Raw genomic sequence first — 26139 nt, forward strand, 5'->3', positions numbered from 1 at the left:
AATTTATAATAAAATATGAAAACCTTTCTCTACCATGTATTCCAAGAAGAATCTTCTTCTATGAAGTAGTCTACAGAGAATAAAATAAAAATTCATAATAAATGACAATGATAGTTGTTTAAGAAACACATCTTAAGAGATGGCCACTATTGTGGAAGCTCCTAAACTCGCAAGATTTTCAAGTTATAAGACCATATAACTCCTCATAGGTTTCTAGCCAAAGTCATCTAATTAATCAGCCCCCAAAAGAAGAAGAATTAAATTCTGACTATATTTAAGGAAGATAATTATATGTATAAAATGATATCTTTTCATTATTCATTCAACAAAAAATAAACATGAAGAAGCCATGTGTGACAAAGGTGGTTCACACCATGATTCAGTATCTTGCAGAACCACCTTTAGCAGCAATAGCTTTAAATAATTGTTTTCCGTATGACTTTATTATATGAAGGTTGCAAGCTCACTCTAGTTTACTGTTTAAGTTCATAGAGCATTTATTTATGCACACTCTTAAGGTCCCACAACAGCATCTCATTGTGGTTGAGGTGTAGATGTTGACTTGTTAGTTCTTTAACCTTGATTTTTTTTCTTTTTAAGCCATTCAGGTTTAGATTTTTGGGTGCACTTAAAATCATTGTCCTGTTTCATGATCATTTTTGGCCAAGCTTAATTTCTTAGACAGATGGCCTCACATTTTCCTCTATAATATTCTGATATAAAGATAAATTCATGGTAGGACCACTGATCGTGAGGCATCCAGGTCCAGCTGCTTAAAAAACAAACAAATCATCAATCCTTCGTCACCGTTGGAATGAGGTGCTTGTGGAGAAATGCTGTGTTTGGCCTTATTGCAAAATGCTGTATTTGTGAAAAACAAAGAACTCCAAAGTGGTCTTCTTGTCTACCCAAATTACATTGTTTTAGAAGTCTTGTGTTTTGTTCAGATGCAAACCATACTGCACTATATTTTCTTTTTGTAGAGAATGGGCTATCTCAAGGCTGCCCTTCCATAATACCCATGTTTGTTCAGTTTATTTTTGATGGCAGAGTCATGAACTTTAATTTTAATAACTTTAATTTATAAATAATTCTGACAGAGGCCTAGAGATGTATAAATGTAATTTTTGCCCTATTTGCAATTTTTTGGAGCACTGTATCATCTGAAATTTGGGTCAATTTGCTTGGATTCCTACTCTTAGGAAGATCGGTAATTGACTTCAGTGTTCTCCATCTGGGTATAATCTATTTCACTGTAGCATGCTGGACTCCAAAAATGTTTGCAAATGGCCTCATAACCCTTTCCGGACTAAGTATATTTGCCTCTCTAAGATCACTGCAGATGTCTTTTCCCAATTGACCATGGAGGGAACACAAACCTGAATGCTCTGAACCAAACTGCCAAAAGTTCTGCTTAGAAGAGTAGAGTAGGGTTTCCCGAATCCAGTCCTCAACAAGCCATAACATTTAGGGCCTGATGTAGAGTTGGACACAATTTACATTTAAATCGTAAGCGTAAATTGCATCCTGTAATTTACACAGTATTCCAAGTCAAACGGATGTTTAGATCTGTGCAACTCAGAATACCATGCAAATTGCACAAACACAACTCTTTATCTACCTTATGGGTTGATGTGCATGATACACTTAAGTGTATCAGTTACAGCAGCCTTGTAGAGCACATTACTGAATAAATAAATGAATAGGAAAAAAAATGTGCGTCCCCCCAAACAGCAGTAGGGTTGGTTAAGCTGTTTAGGAGGGGGTGTACACTTTTCTTTTCAATTTGGTCACTTTTTAATTCTCTTTTTAATACTGTAAAGTTTGTGTACCTGCAGAAAGCGGCTGCTTTCTACTCAACATAGCATGTAACGCCTTCACATTGCTAGGTGACCCACTAACTTCCCCATTCCATGACAACGCATAGATACACAGATACAGTATGAAGGTTCATAATTATAGGTTTATGGGTCATGATTTCCCAGGAACTCGACAACCCATTGGCTGATTCCAATGATCACTGTTCCTTGAGGTGGGGGTCATCTTTCCATGTGTGGCCAGGTGTCCTTCCTCAGGCTCCTGGGCCTGTGTAAACTGGCTCTTTTATGGCATCTATGGAGTTCCTATTTGGTATATAAAAACTAATATTAGTTATAACTAGAGTTCGCAACGTGCGAACGCTACATAAATACCACCAGAAACGTTCTCATGCTATTGCGATCAGAATGAGACCGATGTGATTAACATGTTGGATACATTATTTGGCTTTTGCACCACATTATATTTTATATTAGTTGAAAGAAATGTGTTAAACTTATTTACATGTTGCTAAGATAATGATTCTGTTGTTTATTAATTGCATCGCAACTGATATTAGTGTACAGAAATTCCTGATTACCTCTTTCATCTAATTATTAAATTTCAACATGTGCTTTAACATGTAGTGCCCGGCAGACTTAACTAAAATATTAGGACTAGACGATTGTTAGTTATGCTCTGATATGTAAAACACACATTTGAAAGAGGATGTACTTTTTCCTATACATCTGTCTGGAAAATCTGCTCATGAAGCAATACAGTAATGAATGTGATCACTGTGAATAAACTGTTATTGCAATTCCCATGTCACTCATTGGTAAACTATGGCTTTCAGGATGTCAGCTATAACATCTGGGCTAGGTGAGCCACTACAACACTATTTAGAGCCAAAGCTATTTAGACCTTTGTATATTAAAGTGTCTTCTGTCTGCCAATAATAACGTAACTGAAAATGGGGCGTTTCATTCGACTTTATCCTTTTTGACTACCTAAATGACAAAGGGGCACATTTATCAATATTCACATAAAATGAAAAGTAGTTTTCAATCCTTATCGCAATGATAAGGATTAAACTATTTCTCACATTTATGTACAACCCTGCACAGAAACAGCAGTTCCGAAAAACTGCTGTTTCTGTGATGTAAAAAAACATACTTACCCCCCTCTTCGGAAGCGCTGTCTCCGGGTCTTCTCCTCCTTCTTTTCATTCTTCCTCAGTTCCAAGAACTGGACATGCGCACAAAGTTCCCCTCTCTGTCTCTGCAACTATCGTTGCAGAGAGAGAGAGCGCTGATTGACAGGGAGGGATCATGTGATCCCTCCACACATGCGCTGTCCAGCTCTGCTCTTCGGAGCAGAGCTGACAGCATTGGATTTCTTCAATTCTGATAATGTACGCCAGCTTCAGCTGGCGTACATTAACACAACAAGTTCCCGAAAAAAAGATTTTTTCGGGACTTGTTGGATTACGGCCAGGAGCAGTCACCATACTGTTGTATGGTGACTGCTCGCAAAAACGATGAGGAGTGCAAAGCAGCAGATATCCATGATATCTGCTGCGATGCACTTTTAATAAATTTGAGTATGAGACATTGTGGACTAATTTACACGGTGAGTGCACGATAGTGCACTACCGTTATTTCTTAAATATACCCCAAAGTCATTATGGTCTAACAATAGCTGGGGAGGTGTTGGCATTAACTTGAAACAAGTAATAAGAAAATATGAATTAAATATTTTGATAAATTTCAAGTTTCTACCAATCTTTAATATTTCATGGCTGACAAATTGTTCACTGACATCACATAGAAAAGTTTAGCTTTGTTTCAAGATGTCTTATAAATATCTTTTAAAATAAATAAAATTTTATACATTTAATATATCTTTTTAGACAACTTTTTAATAAAAAGATTGTGTATCTAGTACATTAAAAGAGCACCCAATAATCGCACTGTGAGAGGCTTGCTAATCTCTAGTCATAGAACATCTAAATGAGAAAATTGAAATTGTAATGTATGAAGTATAAAACATGTAAGTGTTTAGCCTTACGGATGATACTGTCCACTGCAGTGTTCTTAAAAAAAAAAAAAAACACAATTTCCTTCCTTCTCCCTTACATACCAACACATTGTATAGATGCACAGTCAGTGACAAAAAAGTTACAAATATTGATAAAAATAATCTCAAATAGCAAAGAAGTACATGCCAGTTATTTGACTTACCAGGAAGACTGCGAGGCAATTACTCAAATATTTCAAGGGTTAGGCTTCATTCTATGCACTACTACCACTTCTCCTCTTACTCAATCCAGAGTGAAGCATGACTGAGAAGCTATGCCCAAATGCACAGAATTAAATATGTCAGCTGTCACAGTTGGACAAATTTAGTTGCACATTAGTCACATTTGAACGAGCTGAACACCAGCTTTCTGGGTCCCACAAATGCCCTTGTCCTTTTCCCACTCTAGAAAACAGTATTTTGTGATCTTGGTCAAAGCGTATTAGACAATGCCTGGCAGGGCTACAATGCTACTCTACTTGCCTATGGACAGACAGGATCAGGAAAGAGCTATTCTATGATTGGATATGGAGCTAATCGAGGGATCATTCCAGTTGTTTGTGAAGAATTATTCCAAGCTATTGAATGTAACCAAGAGGATAACAGAACCTACCAGGTAAGTAGAAAAGTTCAGTTTGGAGAAAACATAAGTGTTATTATGTGAAAAACATTATTAGATTTTTATATGTGTTGGAATTAAAGTAGGGTGGACATGAGGAGTGGTAATGGCTAATTTCTTCTTTTCCTGGGATAATAAGTTACATTTAAACATTTAAAGCACATGTAATTTGTATACATTTACAAGAGGTTAGTAACAGTGCACACTTATAATGCAGCCTTTTTCAAGGGTAGCTTTGGGGTCTTCACACAGCATGCTATAAGCATGCTATCTAATACAATGTAGTTGAGTATTCAAAGGGATAAAAGAATGTTATCAAACTGGGAAAGTATCAATACTTTACTACCTTGCAGCCAGAGGATTAGTGTAGACAAAGATATTCTCTAAAAAGGATTGTGCATTTTTTTAAGTTATAAAAGGACAGATAAAATAAAATTATATAAGAACAAAGCCTATACAGTACCATTGTATCTGTATTGTAAACTGGACCAGAGGCATTCTTACTCAGGATCCCATTTATATATATATACTCTAATATCTGGCCTTCCTTTCTGCTGTCCCCACCCCACCTAATAATTTTCCTTTCATGCCGCTTTAACTCTGCGGCCCCACACCACCAGTCACTACACTGGCTTCCTGTCCCCTGCAGAATCCAGTTCAAACTCCTCACCCTCATAAGCCATCAATCACTCCTCTATCCCCTACATCTCCAACCTCATTTCCGAACACATACTCTCTCCACTACGATCTGCTTATGACCACCGCCTCACATGCCCACTGATTACCACTTCCCACTCCCACCTTCAGAATTTTTCCTGTGTTGCTCCCAACCTCTGAAATGCCTTCCCATGCATAATTAGACTTTCCACCAGTGTGCAAGCGTTTAAGTATGCCCTAAAATATAATCTTTTCATTCAAGCTTAACACTCTCATTCTAACCCTACCACCTCTGCATCGCTTACCTCTGCTACCCCACTCAGTTTCTCCCTAATTGTGCTCGCCTACTCCCTCTAGAATGTAAACTCTTTCTACTAGAGTTTTTTTTATGTAAGCATGTAATTTGTGGGTTGTAATAACGTAATTATGTAAATTGGTGCTTGAATTTGTGTAACTTTGTCACGCACAATTATTTTGTACGTTGGAATCCCATATGAATGGTAGTATGAAACCCTTTTGGAACTTTATAATTTAAAGATAATAATGCTAGATATGCCATAATAGATACTTCAGATCTTATGCACAAACTTTTCAGGGATAGCCGTTCGAACCAGCACCCTAAACATAAATCCCTTCATTAAACAACAACACAAGCATTCCCTCTTTCATCAACTTACTCACTGTTTAATTTCTATACATAAATCTAAACACATCTATGACATCATGGCCCAAAATCTACCAGTTCATAGTCAATCACTCAGTCAATCCTTTCATCCCAGGAGTTTTATTTCCTGCTGCACCCACTATCTCTCATTTCACCTCATCCTTAGATATATTCCTTACATGCAAAAGGCAATCACTATCAACCAAGCAATGTCCATACCTGCATTACATTCCTTCCTTTCTCTCTTCTTCAATCAAACTCATCTTTTTCTCAACTTTCACCTCCCATTCATTACTATTCAACACCACATCCTTTTCCTATCTCGCACTTTCTTAAAGAAAAATCTGGTTCATCTTTTATCCTGTTCCATCCCCTTCACACACCCTATAACATAAGCTCATAATCCCACATCCAAAATCTTTCTTACCTCACTTTCTTTACTCACATTCATCCCATTCTTCCTTAAATTGCACACATAATTCAACCTTTTAATCATCCTTTCATAGTATGTTCTCTTTCTAGTAGCCATTAAACTTCCACAACCCTCTGCCATATATACTTACAATGTCACACTCAGTTTTACTCCACATACATTTGTGAGCTGAATATGCAACCTTCATTTCAAAACTTATACACATGATCACAAGTTAAAAGTCAGTCAACATTTGCTTCAAACATTTACCCATGACATTAACTTTACACTCACCACCCCTCACTTCCTTAACAATCACTAACATTCATATACAAAAACATCCTCATTCTTAATTAATTAAAACCTACATCACAATGTAATGCTCTGTGTTGGCATCCCTAGGCAGGGGCAGGCTGGGCTGGGGGGCAGGGGGGCATCTGCAGTCCCATAGTGCACTACCTTGGGCTGGGTCACTGGGCCACTTGCATTTTTTTCAATTAAAATAGGCTGCTAAATCGAGTCTTGCTCCCCGGGCTAAAATTTGCCAGCCCTCCCCTGCCCCTAAGCTTTAGTAGCACATCCACCCCATCCCATCATTCCTATTTTTGCATGAACATGACAACACACAATACCCATGTTTTTTTCTCCTCTTTGTTAAACACAACCTACACCCTACACTCCAAAAAGCAAATCAAGTCATCTCTATTAGACTACACATTCTCCAGAATAGCTGTTCTGGTTGCTCTGTGTGTTATTAGCCTGATATTCAGGGATATGGCATTCAGAGGTCTATTTATTGAAATGCGATGAGCCATAAAACAGAGAAAACAGCCGTTTTCTCCATAAAATGCCCATTGCATACTTTATGAAGGGTTCAACGCAGGAGAAATCATAGATTCCTAACAGGTACAGTCCACTATCTTGAATATGGTTAACTATAAAAACTGCATAAAATATATCAAATTAACATCTTCTGAAAAATTATAGTAATACCAAAGATATCATCTTTTTACATGTGTCATAAATTGTTCACCTAAAATTTACTTCCGTATTAAACATTCATGTAGAGGAAAAAAGGCAGGGAGTCACAGGAGTTGGCGAGAGGGCAGAAGGGACCTTTAAGTGCCCCTCTTGGCTGTCAGTTGTGTAAAGATAAAAATGTAAAGAACATAGAAAAAAGCAGACAACATTTTCACATTTACTTTCTTGCACACAACACAAATAAAAAATAAACATTTTGGGTTTCGGGTTATTTTACTGTGGTACAAATAATATTATGTTACAGAATGTCTTATCCAACCAATTTTTATATCAAAGCCTGATTTTCACTGTGAATGTATCTGTAAACCGCCCATAGACAGCGGCAGTCAAATGACCTCTATTCTCCAGTCAATATCATCATCATCCTCATCATCATCAGACCTATATAGCACAGGAATAAATAATAATTGCCAGCCATATATTGCAGAGAAATACCGCCCATTGCAAACCACATTATGCAGGGACATATCCCCAACTGCCAGTCATATGTTATACAACCCTTTCCATACACCCCAACTGCCAGCCACTTAGTTGCACAGAGATTTCCCACCCCAGTCAAATCTTCTGGTTCAGGACTGATAATGAGCTCATTTGTCCTGAATGATGGTTGAGAAGGCAGCAGGAACAAGTGCTGCTTTTGGGCTCATACAGGCCTGTGAAAGCTAAGCTGATGACCCTGTTGTGGTGCAGTGACAGTGGAGGTCACGGCAAGAGTCACCTGGATTCATAATACATACTAGTGTATGATATATTTCACAATATAAGCGTTGATATGAATATAATAATTGATGCTGTGTTGTTGTCTTTGCAGGTAACATTCAGCATGCTGGAGATTTATAATGAACAGGTAAATGTTTTCAGTTTTACCTAAGTGTGTGTGGAATCATTTCTATTACACATATATTTTATATGGTGGATTCATATTTCATATTTCCTGCCATTGACAATGGGAGTCCACAGTAGTGCAGGTTTACACCTGTCTGCTGGAAGGTACTGAAATAACTAAATCTTTTTTTTTTCTTAACCACATCAGGCTTGTGACCCATAAGTAGCCAATTTATGTCTTGTCCTCTCTGCGAGGTAAAATATTTAAAGGAACACATTATGTGTACCAGGAAACCACAAACACATATTTATTACAATCAGATGGTTAGATGAGTTGTACCTCCTTTCACTTTGCCCTCCCTGTAGCCTTGAAATTTCTATTTAATTTGTTGGTAAAGAATGTAGGGAAATATATACAGTGTGTATATATATATATATATATATATATATATATATATATATATATATATATATATACACACACAAGTTAACCCGTGCATGATACTCATGCATTCTAGTTTTTCCACACACACTAAGAATTTAGTAGGTCAGTGTATAACTCCGCCCAGCAGGTGGCGCTGCAGCTTGGTTTTATTTTTTCCACACACACACAGACAGACTAACACACGCCACTAGACATTTATATTATAGATATATATACTTAGTGAGATGCAGTGAGGATTTTTTTTTTGTGGATCATACATGAGCCTTTGGTTCTACTGAGATTTATGTTAATCTGAACTGGTCCCATCAGTAGCTCCCCTGACCAAGGAAGATATATGAGGCTCTTCAACAGTAAGAATTTAGAATCACAATGACACCTTTTCACAGCCATCAGTAAGGCCATGTATCTGGGATTAGCAACTCATCAAGAAGGTTTTCTCCCGATTCCTATGTTGTAAATAATTTTTATTATTGAACAATTATATTGTCTTTAATCACCAACAATTTATATCTTTTTTAAACAATGTTTTTATTAATGAAGTTCAGAAGTGTGCAGAATGGATATAATACACGTAAATGAAAAAAAAATCCAGGGAGAGAAACAGACATGAATTTGTAATGGTTCCTAGAAGCAAGAGTGTTGCTAGCCTCAGGGCCATCTTAACAACTTTACGAGCCCCTACTTTTTTTTTTACACACACATATATATATATATATATATATATATATATATATATATATATATAGATAGATAGATAGATAGATAGATATATATATATAAAATCCCTTTTTTTACACATATATATATATATATATATATATATGTTATAAGGGCACGGTCGTGCCCTTATATTAAGGTTACATCTAAAAAACGTCATTTTCCCATAGAGAATGTGAGAGGGGGGGGCATGGTGTTTGAGGTTCTACATTTTAAAAATTATTAAAGCTATTAAACGTAAATTTGGCATGCGAATGGAGAACTGTCCACAGGTGCCGCATGTGAAATTTCAGAAAAAAAGAATAAAAAATGACAATTTAGGAACAATCTAAAGTTCAAAATCTGTCCTTTTTTGCAAAAGTCGCCGTTTTTCAGGGTTTTTTGGGGGAGCGTAACTCAGTGTACAGGGCGTTTAAAGACACGCGGTAAGTTTTGTTAGAAAGCTATTAGAGCTGAGGAGTGCCTTTGAGGGTTCACAAGTTTGAGAAAGTTACAGTTTTTTTACAATTTGGTAAAACATGCCCCATTTTAAAGATAGGGGATTTCACATAACTTCATAACGTTGCGCATGTCTGATAGAGTCTTGTGCTGGGTGTACTGAAAATGGCTTCACTTGAGAGCACAAATATGGCTGACTGACCCCTCTCGCTTAGAATTTTCCTTCAGCGATGAGGAGAAATTAGCTCGATTTGCCAGGTATAGGGGGGCTGGTTGGTGTTTTGGGACTGAGAGGGGTCACCCTGTAGTATTTTAGCGCTGATACCTCTCTCCTATAAAGTTTAATAAGTCCGTACAGTGTCAGAGGCGGTGGTTACAGAGCACTTTTAAACTTGCCCCTCAGTGACGTCAGTTAATTTATTCACTTCACTGAGCTGGAGGGTGGGAAGTTTAAAAGTGCTCTGTGCAGAGTGATGGTCATGCAGGGACTCGAGGCATAGGAAAGATCTCTCCCCGGTCATCCTGTGAAGCAAGGACTGTACGGGTACTTCTCCTGCTGGTCTGCAAGACATCCAAAGAGCAATCAAACGTCCCAGGCACCCAGACAAAGAAATCCCTGGCAGAGAAAGAGTAGAGGCTTGAGGCTGACCTGCAGGTGGGAACGCGGCTAGCGGGGGGTCCGGCACCAAAAGCACCAGCGATGACAGTGGCTGCAGCAGCCCTTTCCCGGGGATCCTGGAAAGCTGTAAAAATATCTGCAACTACCCAGCACGTAACACGGGCTATACAATCCAAAGTACACTGCTGCAGTAATAATGCTCCCTTCTGTATTTACACAGAGATCATTTCATGGTAAATGTATTGCTGAATAGGGTTACATTAATAATATGCATACAGTTAACAGCATTTCAGCATGTTTTAATCCGTTTCTTGCTGGCTGCAGTTTTAATTTGTCAGTAGATAAAATGTTACGGTTATACAATAAATTGCATTTTGCAGGATGTTTGTAAGACGTATATTAATAATATGTGCATTATATTAATCTCTTATATTAATCTCGTTTATCTGGACACTGATAGCTGCAGCATTATGGGCAGTGCATGGGTTAAAGCTTCTAATTCATTGATGTTCGCTCGATGGGCTTTAACCCATCGGGATCCAGACATGGGTTTCTGGTGCCTGTTTGCTGTTAATCTTATAACACACCAGGCAAATTACAGCTGCTGTGCACCAGCGGCACACACCGATACACTGTATGCCTCTGCTATGGGCTGAGATAGCTGACCTAAACATATTCCAGATGAATGAATGCACAAGCAGTGGGCATGTATTAGATGATATTTACAGGCTTCTCCCTGAAAGGTATCTATCCTGTAACATCAGGGCCATCTTAGCAACATTATGGGCCCCCGGGCAAAGCAGTGCACCAGGGCCCCTACATATATAGATATAGATATAGATATAGAGATAGATATAGATGTATAGAGATACAGGTATAGATATAGATATGTAGAGATAAAGATAGATAGATGTACTTGCTCAGTGACCCTTGAAGGTTTTTTTTTCAGGATTATTTATTCTAATTAGGAGCCCTGCCTATGGGGCTTCCTTGTCCGTGGGGCCCCCGGGCACCTGCCCATCGTGCCCAATGGAAAAGATGGCCCTGTGTAACATCGGGGCACAGAAATGATTTGTACAAAGGAAACATACAGAGACATGCTGCTTATCTGAAAACAGCCGATATATTCAGCCATCCGTAACTTTCACTGGACAGTTATTTATGATCTTGTTACAAGTCTGGTATGTCCAGCCTCGGACTGGCCTGCCGGCCAGCCGGGCTATAGACCGGTAGGCCTGGCCGCGGTTAAGCCCCGCCCCCTTTTGATGCAATGTGATAAACAGTCTGAATAACATTAACAGTCTGCCTGTCAGCTATCGTACGGAACATATAGGGCATGGAGACTGATCCTGATTAATAATTAGGTTTAAAGATGCACTAGTCTAGGGAATCTTTAAACCTAATTACTAATCAGGATCAGTCTCCATGTCCTATACGTTCCGTACGATAGCTGACAGGCAGACTGTTAATGTTATTCAGACTGTTTATCACATTGCATCAAGAGGCTATGCAAATTAAGGAACCACAGTAGTTTCTTTTGAATTCAGCCACTATTGAGAAGCAACCTTTCGTTTCCTTATGTGTTTCAATAGCAGCTAACTAGCAGATCGCTAACGTTATCTAGTCTGCTAATTATGTTGACTTAAGAGGTTCCATACGGAAGAATTCTTAGCTTGGTTTTGAGAGTTAATTATCAGTGGGAGTTAATCCCCCCCCCCCCCGTGCCTCACATAAATCAGCAGCCGACAATGATAGCTGACAGGCAGATCCTCAGTGTCTTTAAGAACGCATATCACACTGAGCTAATAGGCTATAGACGTAATACCAGTGGCGGATCCAGGGGGGGGCGATCGGGGCAATCGCCCCCCCTAGCAGGGACTTGTTGCCTACGGCTGCAAAGTTTGTGCAGGTTCGTTCGGCAGTGACAGTGTGCTGCCCGGCTGCTCTGATTGTGTTCACAATCAGAGCAGCCGGGCAGCACACTGTCACTGCCGAACAGACCTGCACATAGCGTGCAGCCGCCGGCAGCCTTAGATGTCATAAAGGGGGCGTGGCCTAAATCGCCCGGGGTATAGCAATTTTCTAGATCCGCCCCTGCGTAATACAGTATTGCATTCTCAAGTTAGCCACCATTAAGAATTAACCCCTATGTGCCTATAACAATAGCTGACAAGCAGAGTGCCAGCGTTACTTAGACTGGTAATTATACTAAACTAACAGACTGCAAACGGAGACACCTCTATATCACATTACAAAACAAATTACTACTGAGAGTTAATCTCTATATGCTGTGTATGTCTGAATAAATAACTGATAAGCGGATTATTAGTATTATCTAAAACCACCAAGGATATCAAATTAATAAGCCATAAAAGGAGAAATATACAATTAGCCTCTTCTAGCCTCTCCGTGCTTTATATGTTTAAATAAAATCAGACAGGCATATAAACCATGCCAATTGGACCAAGAGTCATATTGTACTAATAGGTTAAAAAGCAAGGGATTAATTTCCTTGAAATAATAGTGGATAGATATCTCATCACTATAGACTAGGTTGCATATTATAATACATCTGATATGATATAGAGGATGGGTAGCTCCTTATTTTGATATGTAAAATCATTTAGTGGACTGGTTATCATAATATACTATACAATGAATATCCACTGTCCTATATAAAGTATAATAGATTTTGGATAGGATCACAGAGCTATTGCAGTTGAACTGCAATTTTAATTCACTTTATATGTTTTTGGATTTTATTATTTCGCAAGCCTTTCGGAATTAAGAGGAGTACACATGTTTTACATATAACAATAAAAGTTATGTTTTATTCAATTATCCAATTAATCATCTATAGATTCTGAGTGCCCCTTTTTTCATGTCCTTCCTGTCTTTTTCAATAGTGTCACAGGGTAGCCAACCCTGATCTAGTGGGACAATCCTGATTTTTGGTGACTGTTCTGTCCAGGGCCGGACTGGGACTAAAAATCAGCCCTGGCATTTATAGTCCACAGGCCCACCTCAGTTCCAGCAGGAAAGAAACCAAGGTGGGCCTGCGCGGCGGCACAGAAAAAGGCGTGACCACATTGTGTTGTGGGTGTGGCCAACATGGGGCAATGATACATTCATTAAAATCAAACATTACATTTATCATGCCACCCCCGAGGCACATTATGACACCCCCAGCCCACTGTACTTATCTATGCTTCTGGTGCTGCTGACATCCATCAGGGTGGGAACTTCCTGTAGAGTGAGCAGGGAAGCTCTTAGTCTCACAAGATTACCAAATCATGTGAGACTTAGAGCTCCTCGGCTTGCTCTGCAGGCTGTGTCCTATCCAGAAACTTGGAGCAGCTATCCGCTCCCTCTTGCTAACCAGAGCTAGATTAACGCTTGGGGGGCCTGGGGTATTTAAGACAGGGAGCCCCTATTATGTAACATGGCTATCATTTTAGACAAATGTTAGACAAATACACAGGCAATACTGTGTGCAATACTGTTAGTTGCACGCAGCTCTGCCTTCACAAGCAGTACAGTGTGAAGCGGGACATACCTCCCAACTGTCCTTGTAGTCGGCCCAAATCTCACTAAACGAGACAGTCACCAAAATTCGGGACTTCCCCACCAGATTCAGGACAGTTGGCAGACTGTCCTGCTCTCTCATACCTGTCTTGTTAGTTTCACCACCTCTGGCTCCTGGTGACTTTAGTTCAGTTGCTGCTTGTCTGGATACTGGAATGCTGGAGGCCCTATTTGGAAAAAAAATGGGTACATGCAATTTAGAAAACTCCAACCAGCCCTGGTGTGTAATCAATACAACCCATGTTTTATAATTAGGCCTCCCTCCAGCCCCAACATTAAAATACTAGTATTCACATTTAATATAAATAGTTGCTGCTGCTGCTGATAAATAACCCTATTTCCTTCCCTCCAAACAACCCCAGCAATAAATGAAATAGCATGTACGTTTAATAAATATACCTATTTCCCGCAACCATCACTGCCATTAAATAATTCATATTCACATTTTTTTTCACAAACAGCCCCACTTTCAATTAATAACCCCCAAACCACCCCATCATTAAATTAAAGGTCCAATCACCCTATCTTAAATTGCTAGGTACTAATATAAAATTAACCCACATCACCCCACAAATAAAATAGCACTAATTAAATAATTAGCCCCCACCTAAACTTCACCATTAAATTAACAGCCTACCTCCCACATTATATTAACATTCTCCTCCTTCCTTCATGCCTGAGTACATGTCCCTAATTGATATTATGCCACACAGTAGTGCCCCAAAATCATATTATGCCACACAGTAGTGCCCCAAAATCATATTTTACCCCACAGTAGTAGCCCAAAATCATATTTTACCACACAGTAGTCCCCCAAAATCATATTTTACCACAGTAGTGCCCCAAAATCATATTTTACCACACAGTAGTGCCCCAAAATCATATTATGCCACACAGTAGTGCCCCAAAATCATATTATGCCACACAGTAGTGCCCCAAAATCATTTTATGCCACAATAGTGCCCCCAGTTGATATTATGCCACAATAGTGCCCCCAGTTGAAATTATGGCAAACAATAGTGGCCCAAATCATATTATTCCTCTGGGTTTTTTGGCACCTTCTCCCCCTGCCTGTTATTGTCTGGCACCTTTTATGTTCTCCCCCCCCCCCTGTTATTGTCTGGCACCTTTTATGTCCCCCCCCCCCCTGTTATTGTCTGGCACCTTTTATGTCTGGCACCTTTTATGTGTCTCCCCCCTGTTATTGTCTGGCACCTTTTATGTCCCGTCCCCCCCCCCTGTTATTGTGTGGCACCTTTTATGTTCTCCTCTCCCCTGTTATTGTCTGGCACCTTTCCTCTCCCCCCCCCCCTGTTATTATCTGGCACCTTTTATGTTCTCCCCCCTCCCTGTTATTGTCTGGCACCTTTTATTCCCCCCCCCCCCTGTTATTGTCTGGCACCTTTTATGTTCTCCTTCCCCCCTGTTATTGTCTGGCACCTTTCATGTTCTCCCCCCCCCCCTGTTATTGTCTGGCACCTTTCATGTTCTTCCCCCCCCCCCCTTGTTATTGTCTGGCACCTTTCATGTTCTTCCCCCCCCCCCCCCCCTGTTATTGTCTGGCAACTTTAATGTTCTCTCCCCCCCACCCCGGTTTACTTACCTTTTTCTCAGCGCTCTCCTGTCCGCTCTTCAGCTGCCTTCCAGGACCTGTACTGATCACATGTGCCACGCGCAACGCTGCAGTATATTGCTGTATTGTGCAGGGTCAGAGGATGGCTCTAGGTATTGTGCAGGGTCAGAGGATGGCTCTATGTATTGTGCAGGGTCAGAGGATGGCTCTATGTATTGTGCAGGGGTCAGAGGATGGCTCTATGTATTGTGCAGGGGTCAGAGGATAGCTCTATATATTATGCAGGGGTCAGAGGATAGCTCTATATATTGTGCAGGGGTCAGAGGATGGCTCTATACATATTGTGCAGGGGTCAGAGGATGGCTCTATATATTGTGCAGGGGTCAGAGGATGGCTCTATATATTGTGCAGGGATCAGAGGATGGCTCTATATATTGTGCGGGGGGTCAGATGATGGCTCTATGTATTGTGCAAGGGGCAGAGGATGGCTCTATGTATTCTGCAGGGGTCAGAGGATGACCTCTGTATTGTGCAGGGTCAGAGGATGACCTCTGTGTTATGCAGGGTCAGAGGATGGTTCTCTGTCTTGTGCAGGGTCAGAGGATGACCTCTGTGTTGTGCAGGGTCAGAGGATGGTTCTCTGTGTTGTGCAGGGTCAGGATGACCTCTGTGTTGTGCAGGGTCAGAGGATGACCTCTGTGTGGTGCAGGGTCAGAGGATGGTTCTCTGTGTTGTGCAGGGTCAGAGGATGGCTCTCTGTGTTGTGCAGGGGTCAGAGGATGGCTCTCTGTGTTGTGCAGGGGTGAGAGGATGGCTCTCTGTGTTGTGCAGGGGTCAGAGGATGGCTCTATGAATTGTGCAGGGGTCAGAGGATGGCTCTCTGTGTTGTGCAGGGGCCAGAGGATGACTCTATGTATTCTGCAGGGACCAGAGGATGGCTCTCTGTGTTGTGCAGGGGCCAGAGGATGGCTCTCTGTGTTGTGCAGGGGCCAGAGGATGGCTCTCTGTGTTGTGCAGGGGCCAGAGGATGGCTCTCTGTGTGTTGCGGGGGCCAGAGGATAGCTCTCTGTGTTGTGCAGAGGCCAGAGGATGGCTCTCTGTGTTGTGCGGAGGCCAGAGGATGGCTCTCTGTGTTGTGCGGAGGCCAGAGGATGGCTCTCTGTGTTGTGCGGGGGACAGAGGATGGCTCTCTGTGTTGTGCGGGGGCCAGAGGATGGCTCTCTGTGTTGTGCGGGGGCCAGAGGATGGCTCTCTGTTGTGCGGGGGCCAGAGGATGGCTCTCTGTGTTGTGCGGGGGCCAGAGGATGGCTCTCTGTGTTGTGCGGGGGACAGAGGATGGCTCTCTGTGTTGTGCGGGGGCCAGAGGATGGCTCTCTGTGTTGTGCGGGGGCCAGAGGATGGCTCTCTGTGTTGTGCGGGGGCCAGAGGATGGCTCTCTGTGTTGTGCGGGGGCCAGAGGATGGCTCTCTGTTGTGCAGGGGCCAGAGGATGGCTCTCTGTGTTGTGCGGGGGCCAGAGGATGGCTCTCTGTGTTGTGCGGGGGCCAGAGGATGGCTCTCTGTGTTGTGCGGGGGCCAGAGGATGGCTCTCTGTGTTGTGCGGGGGCCAGAGGATGGCTCTCTGTGTTGTGCGGGGACCAGAGGATGGCTCCCTGTGTTGTGTTGTATATGGGTAAGTGAAGGCGCTACCTATTGTGCAGTGGTCAGATGGAGATTCTCTTTATTATGGGATTCTCTATCATGTGTAGGGGTCACTAGAAGATTTTTTGTGTGGTGCAGATTTCACTAAAAGGCTCTATTTTGTACAGAGATCGGAGAAGGCTCTTTGAATTGTGAAGTTGTCACTGGCGGAGCAGAGGTTGGAATGTGAGAGAATAGCTGGTGAGTTGGGTGGCATGTGAGCAAAAAGCTGTTGGTTATGAGGTGGCATGTGATAGAATAGTTGGTGTGCAGGGCAGATATTAGAAGCTTATGGTCAGGGAGTAGCATGTGAGAGAAAATCTAGTTGATAGGTGGTGGCATATAAAAAAAATAGCTGGTCAGCAAGGGCTCATATGTGTGAAAGGCTAATGAGCAGGAGATGGCATATGAGAAAAGTGGGTGTCATGTGAGAGAACCTGGTTGGCAGTGGGAGGGGCATGTAATAATTTAGGCGGCAGGGTGGCATGTGATAGAGAATTGTTGGTGGGCAGAGGGTGGGTGATTTCACATTTAGATACATAGAATTTGAAAATTATAAATATTTTAACTTTACAAAAAGCTATGAAATTCCATAGACAAAAAACCTTACGGTTTAACATGTCCGATTAAGGTTCCTTACACACCATCTAAAACATAAAAAAAACTATTGAAACTCTTTCACTCAAACTCCAAAAAGCAATGAAATTACGACGATTCAGGCAGAAGCCTTAATGGACGTGTTCCTTGAGCAATACAGACATGGTATGTCATCACATCCTGTGGTTAGCTGCAGATTCAGCACTATCATGTAGTGAGATTGCTGTCACTCACAAAATGGTGGATCTGCTAATTCACAGATTTGTGTGTTCACTGGAATACACACATACAGTACTATTACATTTTCTTAGTTTAGCTTTATCGTAGTTTAGGGCCTGGGTGTCTTAGAAAGAGACAGTAAAGCAACTTCATAAAAAATTAGAACTACAAAATCCCTACAGAGCATTTTTCCCTCCAAGACTGTTGTGCTCATCACCAACAATTTTGTCAACCAAACACATAGGAATATTTTTTTTTGTCTTTGTGCTCTTGTGAGATGCTTAAAAACATGCATTTATAAAAATTCTGGTAGACTTAAAAATCTGACTATGAGCAGTAACATTAACATTGTTGCTTTTAGGTTTTCTTGGCTTATGTTCATTTTTGGACATAAACTGCCCTCTGCTATATCATTTTCTGTATTGCTAACTTTCATTTGTTAAACACAAACAGGAGAGACGAGTGAGCACACTTTAGGGTAACATGAAACTAGGCTACAAAATAAAGAACTAGAACAGTGGCTGTGGTCACCAATTGCCTAAAGCCATGAACTAATACTGCAGCTGTAATTATCAAATGCCTAGAGTCAGTAACTAGCGCTGTATCGCTAATCAACTGCCTGGAGCCAAGAACTTGCACAGTGCCTGCAAACACCAACTGCCCGGAGCTAGGAACAAACACAGACTGCTCACAAACTGCTCAGAGCCTGGAACTAATATTGTACCTGTTCTTATCCACTTCCTGGAGCCAGGAACTAGCACGGCTCCTGTTTCACCAAAGCATTGCTCTTATGGTAAACCGCCAAAAACATGTCCTCTTTGCGTGGCCATATATATCCAGATGATTTCACAGCGTGAAACAACCTCTTTTTTCTGATTTAGGTTACAGATTTGCTGTGTAAAACTAAGAAGTCTGGTGGCCTGAAGGTGCGGGAGGACCAGCATCAGGGATTTTATGTTGATGGCCTGAAATTGGTGCCTTGTGAAAGCTATGCACAAATTGAAAGGATGATGGAGCAGGGGAAGAAAACGAGAACAACGGCCTCTACCAGCATGAATTCCAGCAGCAGCCGCTCACACATGGTCATCACTATTCATTTTAAACAGGTATAATATTATTATTACCATTTAGTTACATAGTCACCAGGGCCGGACTGGGACTAAAAATCAGCCCTGGCATTTAAAGCTCACAGGCCCACGTGTTGTGGGCTCCATGCACTATAGTGTTGCACACTGATGCTGGCGCAGTAAAACATGATGTAGTATGAGTGTGTGTGGGGGGGTATTTATTTCTCTTAATGACCCTCAACATTACATTGTTAGCATCCCAATTACATCAATAAATACCATGACAATACATTATTAGTACCCAAATTACAGCAATAAATAACCCCCCACACACACTCATACTACATCAATCACCCCCACATTACAGCAACCGGCATCACCCCCCACATTACAGCAACTGGCATCACCCCCCACATTACAGCAACCGGCATCACCCCCACATTACAGCAACCAGCATCACCCCCCACATTATAGCATCCAGCATCACCCCCCACATTACAGCAACCGGCATCACCCCCCACATTATAGCATCCAGCATCACCCCCCACATTACAGCAACCGGCATCAACCCCACATTACAGCAACCAGCATCACCCCCCACATTACAGCATCCAGCATCACCCCCCACATTACAGCAACCGACATCACCCCCCACATTACAGCAACCGGCATCACCCCCCACATTACAGCATCCAGCATCACCCCCCACATTACAGCAACCGGCATCACCCCCCACATTACAGCATCCAGCATCACCACACACATTACAGCATCCAGCATCACCCCACACATTACAGCATCCATCATCACCCCCACATTACAGCATCCGGCATCACCCCCAGATTACAGCAACCGGCATCACCCCCCACATTACAGCATCCAGCATCGCCCCCCACATTACAGCAACCGGCATCACCCCCCACATTACAGCATCCAGCATCACCCCCCCACATTACAGCATCCGGCATCACCTCCTACATTACAGCATCCAGCATCACCCCCCACATTACAGCATCCAGCATCACCCCCCACATTACAGCATCCAGCATCACCCCCCACATTCCAGCGTCCAGCATCACCCCCCACATTCCAGCGTCCAGCATCACCCCCCACATTACAGCGTCCAGCATGACCCCCCCACATTACAGCAACCGGCATCACCCCCCACATTATAGCAATACCCTCTCCTACTTATTAGCAATACTAAGCACCAAACACACTACAACATTGCCACCACATGCTACAGCAATACCACCAATTATACAGACGCCACTGTAGGAAACAATGTTTTGCTTTTTTCAAATCTCCCACAAAATAGTAACAACGAACAGAGTACTTACACACACATATAGGTAACAGGTACCCTTTTCCCTCAGTTAAATAGTAATGGCAGAATTTTCATGAATCATTCCACATGAAATAAAACTAACATATATCTAAAAAAAACATAACTATTGAATGATCAGTTGAACCCACACGGCCGCATTAAAAGTATTTCCATCTACAGCAAAATGTCAGAGAAAAATATTTTTGTTTTACTACAGTAATTGGATATGCGTCTTTTCTATTCATTTTAAATAACACAGTATATAAATTAAGGGGGATAGAGGAGGTGGGTGAGAAATAACTGGATGTGATCCATCAGTTTGATTAGATAGGAAACATTTAGATTATTTACCTGGAGACGTCTACCCCCTTGACTCACAGGCAGGGCTGACAAGAGGAATTTTGGGCCCCGATACAGCAACTTCTTTGGGCTCCCATCATATTCAACAATGAAAGACTTGCCTTTGGCAGAAGTTCATATGATGCCACACCGTAGTGTGCCCAGCTCATATTATGCCACATCGTAGTGCCCCAAGGTCATATTATGCCACATAGTATTACCCTCAATTCATATTTGGTCATGCAGAAGTGCCCACAAATCATATTATGGCATAGTAGTGCCCCCAAAACATATACCATACAGTAGTGCCCACAAATCATATTATGTCACAACAGTGCCTCCAAATCATATTATGCCACAATAGTGACCCCAAATAACATTATGCCATAGTAGTGCCCCCAAATCATTAGTAAAGCTCAGACAAAAACTCATTCACAAATAAAAATTGGTACAGCATATCAGATACTGAGTGTGAGTCCCAAGAGCAGCTTAATTCATCATTTACAATGCAAACAAAAATAGATATATTGACACAATTAGAGATAAAATTTATGACAAGCAATGTTTTTTCCTCTTAATTAAAAATCTCTGTACAAATAAATATGCAAAAAACATTACAGCGCAATAATGAGCAATACATAGTGTTAAACATTATTGGATACGCTGTAGTGTCCCCAGTTCAAGAAAGGATGGTTAAAAACATATTGCACACAAGAAAATATATGAACTTGCCTGATTATGGCATCCTGTGTTCTGTTCTCCTACTGGGCGCGCTGGGCGAGGAGGGATCAGCAGCTGTCAGCTCACACAGGCAGTCGGGAGCAGGAATAGAGGGCAGTGGTCCAAGCAGAAATTTAGGAGTGGGGGTATAGAAAATATAAGTGAATGGAGTATGAAGGCTTGATTTTTTATTTTTTTTTAACACTTGTCCCCTCTGTGCATTTCCATTCTTCATTATTACTTGTGTTTTATGATAGCTGCATCCCTGACATTCGAATTCTTAAGATGTCTCTCCCTTTATACTTTCTTTTACCTATGCCCCTGCACCATCTTCTCCTTTGTCCCTCTCTCCTTTCTCCGCTGGCTCTCACACATCTTCCTGTACCACCTACTCCCCTGGCTCTCTCACACATCTTCCTGCACCCTCTACACTCCGGCTCTCTCACTCCTCTTCCTGCACCCCCTACCACCCTGGCTCTCTCACCCCCTCTCCCACCGCTCCCTTCCCCCTGGCTCTCTCACCCCCTCTACCAGCGCCCCCTTCCCCTTTGGCTCTCTCACCCCCTCTCCCAGCGCCCCCTTCCCCTTTGGCTCTCTCACCCCCTCTCCCAGCACCCCCTTCCCCTTCGGCTCTCTCATCCCCTCTCCCAGCACCCCCTGGCTCTCACCCCCTCTCCCAGCACCCCCTGGCTATCTCACCCCCTTGCCCAGCACCCCATGGCTCTCACCCCTCTCCCAGCACCCCCTGGCTCTCACCCCCTGCTGGCTATCTCACCCCCTCTCCCAGCACCCCCTGGCTCTCACCCCCTCTCCCAGCACCCCCTGGCTCTCACCCCCTCTCCCAGCACCCGCTGGCTCTCACCCCCTCTCCCAGCACTGGCTATCTCAAACCCTTTCCCAGCACCCAATGGATCTCACCCCCTCTCCCAGCACCCCCGGCTCTCACCCCTTTCCCAGCACCCCATGGCTCTCACCCCCTCTCCCAGCACCCCCTGGCTATCTCACCCCCTTTCCCAGCACCCCCTGGCTATCTCACCCCCTTTCCCAGCACCCCATGGCTCTCACCCCCTCTGCCAGCACCCCCTGGCTCTCACCCCCTCTGCCAGCACCCCCTGGCTATCTCACCCCCTTTCCCAGCACCCCCTGGCTATCTCACCCCCTTTCCCAGCACCCCCTGGCTATCTCACCCCCTTTCCCAGCACCCCATGGCTCTCACCCTCTCTCCCAGAACCCCCTGGCTCTCACCCCCTCTCCCAGAACCCCCTGGCTATCTCACCTCCTTTCCCAGCACCCCCTGGCTATCTCACACCCTTTCCCAGCACCCCCTGGCTATCTCACCCCCTTTCCCAGCACCCCATTGCTCTCACCCCCTCTCCCAGCACCCCATGGCTCTTCCACACTTTTGACCCCCCCCCCCGCGCGAGAATGAGGGCACCTACGCGACCCCCCCAAAAATCGCGGCACCCCCGCGACCCCCCGAAAATCGTGGGCACCCCCCCCTCTTCAGTAAAAAAAAAAAAGGAAACTCACCAGTGTGACAGTGCACAGCATAACGGGGGAGGGACCTGAGGAGCGCGCAGCAGAGGTGGCTTGTTCCTGGGGAGGAACCAGCCACCAAGAAGATGGATGGAGTCGGGCCGGCCCATCCAGCCATCGGCCCTTCTGCCATTTGCCAGAAGTGCCAGATGGCCAGTCCGGCCCTGATAGCCACTAATTCTGCAGTGCTGTACAGAGAACTCACCCACATCAGTCCCTGCCCCATTGGGGCTTACAGTCTAAATCCCCCCCCCCCACCACACACACACACACACACACACACACACACACACACACATAGAGACAGACACAGACAGACTAGGGTCAATTTAGTTAGCAGCCAAATCACCTACCAGTATGTTTTTGGATATGTCGCTCATTGGTATAAATACAGTCACATCTGTATGTCTAGTAAGACAATTTTAAAATGATGTGGCTGCAAAGAAAAGTTTATAAACTTATAAACATAACAGTAAAATGGGGGACTATGGGTGATTTGGCAAAGCTGGAAAATGTTTGTATCTGAATTTACAACAGTGATGTTACCACAAAATGTCACTATTAGCTATTTTTTTTAAAAATATATAATTTCTAATGAAAGACTTAAACACAAGGACATATTACAGATTTTTACAATGTGATAGACACTTAAAAAAGCAGCTGTAGCTATGATAACAACAAATCAAATCACATTATTTGTAAATATGTCTTCTTAAGGATTATTTATCATTTTTCAATTTTGGCATGTTGCCCTTTCCAAATTTAGTTGTGTTGTCCCCCAGGTCATCCATTGTCCTCTTGAGTAGCTGTATGTGTTGGGCCCACCACTGAAGTCCATGTTAGCTCATCATGGCACGAAACAGTTCATGTGTTGATAAGCTTCACACTGATATTTTGACACTAAATGAAAAACAGAAGTATGAGGATCTAGAGTTTCTCGCACACATAATTATCATGGCTATAGACCAGATGATTGAATTAAGATTTCTCAACAAGGTGTATCCACCTCCCAAATTCATGTACATGATGGAACCTTTTTATCGAGGGTCTGAGCATATCACTTGGTAACAACCTTCTGGTCAGATGTACTGACTTAAACGTTGACAGCTCCTGGAATCCCCCAGGTTCTAGACTCAAAGGTAGTGTATCTGTATTTGGTAGAAGACCTGGGGGTAAATGTATTAACATGCGGGTTCTTCAACACCCGTGAGTTTGGCGTCTTCAGCGCTTAAATTTATAGTGCCGCTGCCTTGTAAAGGGAAGTTTCCCTTTACAATGCAACGCCGCTTTAAATTTAATCGCCGAAGACGCTGAACTCGCGGGTGTTGAAGAACCTGCATGCTAATACATTTACCCCCTGGTGTCTTCTATTACATGGTGCATACTGTTGAGGTTCCTTCCCTTTTACTGAGAAAGGGCAATCACCTTGAAATGGAAGGCGCCAGATCCACCTTCTGTGTGACTCCTACTGTCCCTCATTAACTAAGCATTGCCCCTTCATAAAATATATATTAGAAGCAACTGTACAATAGCATTTTCTTAAATTTGTTATGTTCGTCTAATCGCTATCAATGAAAATTGTCCGCTGCGATCAATGTGGTTCCAACGCACAAAGAGATTTAATAGCAAAATGCAACAGATAACAATTCAATAAAATAAGTACAGCCAATACATACGTAAGCGCTCTGGATCCAGCATACAGTCATTCAATCCTGAAGTCTGTGGTCAAAGTAGACTGTATGATGGTCTCAGAGCCTGGTTTATATACAGTTTGTAATGCATAAAAAACAGTAGTGATGTCATGGCAGGTTTCCATAGGTTCAGGATTCAGGACTGTTCATTATAATGCAGGTCATAGGTCGGTTCAAACAATGCCCAATAGATGAACTCATGGAACTTTTGACAGGCAAAGACAAGGGCAAGCAGTCCTTTTTCAATCTGAGAGTATTGTGACTCAGTGTCTTTAAGGGCTCTGGTTGCAAAACTGATGGGTTTGTTGCGCTGGAAACAGACAGCACCAAGACCATGCTGGGAAGCATCAGCAGAGATGACCACAGGAACATGAACATCAAAGAACTGGAGCACTGGGCTAGAAGTGATCATAACCTTGAGGAGTGCAATAGCATCAGCATGACAGTCCAACCAACACCATTCATTGTTATTGTGTAAAAGCTGGTGGACCGGAGCTGTGACGTCACTGTAGTGAGGCATAAATTTTGAAAGTTAATTTATCATACGTAGAAATCGCTGTAAACTTAGCTTGTCTGTGGGGTTGGAGATTTGCTGGATGGCCCGTGTCTTGCTAGATCTGGCTTGACACCGTCTGAGGTTAGAAGTTGGCCAACATATGGAACCTCAGTAACTCTGAAACGACACTTGTCAGGGATTAACCGCATGTTGATTTCACAAATCCTGTGGAGGACTTTGCAGAGGCGCATGTCATGTTCCTCCATGGTGCGACCCCACACAAGAATGTCATCAATGATGATTTCACAAGGGTATCCCTCAAAGAGGTGTTCCATGCTGCGTTGGAACACTTCACCTCCAGTATAGATGCCATAGGGCATTCGGAGGAAGGCATGTCTGCCCAGAGGTGTCATAAATGTAGTGAGTAAGGATGACTTCTTGTCCAATGCGATCTGCCAGAACCCGCACTTGGCATCCAGAGTGGTGAATATCTTTGCTTTTGGCATGTCGGCAATGACTTGCTCCACAGTTCTTAGAAACTGAAACTGTAGTGGGACACCTGTGGACTGAAACATGGCCATACCCACAGTCTTGATTATCTGGCCACCGTAAGCAATTAGATTCACTGTGTGAGAACAGTCAATAGTTGTGATGGGGTTTGTGCGCTGGTGACTGCCGCAATTCACACAGCGTGTTTGTTGCTGCTCATGCTGCCGGAGGTCACATATATCAGACTCTTTTTTCAACACGATTGCACTTTTGCGGGACTGCTCATGTAACATGCATATGTGTACACTACTGTCCAGTGTCAGTGACTTCTCCTGCAGGAGATGTGTACGAGTGACACACGCAGTTTTGTTCCTGATAAGCTCACTTGATAGCTCACCATATTTACATTTCTTTGCTAATAGTTTAAACCTGGCAGCATATGACTGGGGCTCTGCACAACAGTGTTAAATGTATGTCTGTCCATTATGACATTTTTCACTGGTAAGCA

The 26139-nt window shown here is 42.7% G+C and overlaps 1 protein-coding gene across 1 annotated transcript in view; it reads left to right on the forward strand.

Annotated features, from left to right (window-relative positions):
- Positions 1-26139, forward strand: part of LOC142143241 (kinesin-like protein KIF28) — a 79060-nt gene that overhangs the window by 21826 nt on the left and 31095 nt on the right. The window contains exons 3-5 of the mRNA XM_075200952.1: positions 4286-4492; positions 8081-8116; positions 18848-19072. Of these exons, the coding sequence (XP_075057053.1) occupies positions 4286-4492; positions 8081-8116; positions 18848-19072 (468 nt within the window). The remainder of the gene's footprint in view (positions 1-4285; positions 4493-8080; positions 8117-18847; positions 19073-26139) is intronic.

This window comes from Mixophyes fleayi, chromosome 3 (genome assembly GCF_038048845.1).
Source record: "Mixophyes fleayi isolate aMixFle1 chromosome 3, aMixFle1.hap1, whole genome shotgun sequence".
In the NCBI taxonomy this organism is placed as follows: domain Eukaryota; kingdom Metazoa; phylum Chordata; class Amphibia; order Anura; family Limnodynastidae; genus Mixophyes; species Mixophyes fleayi.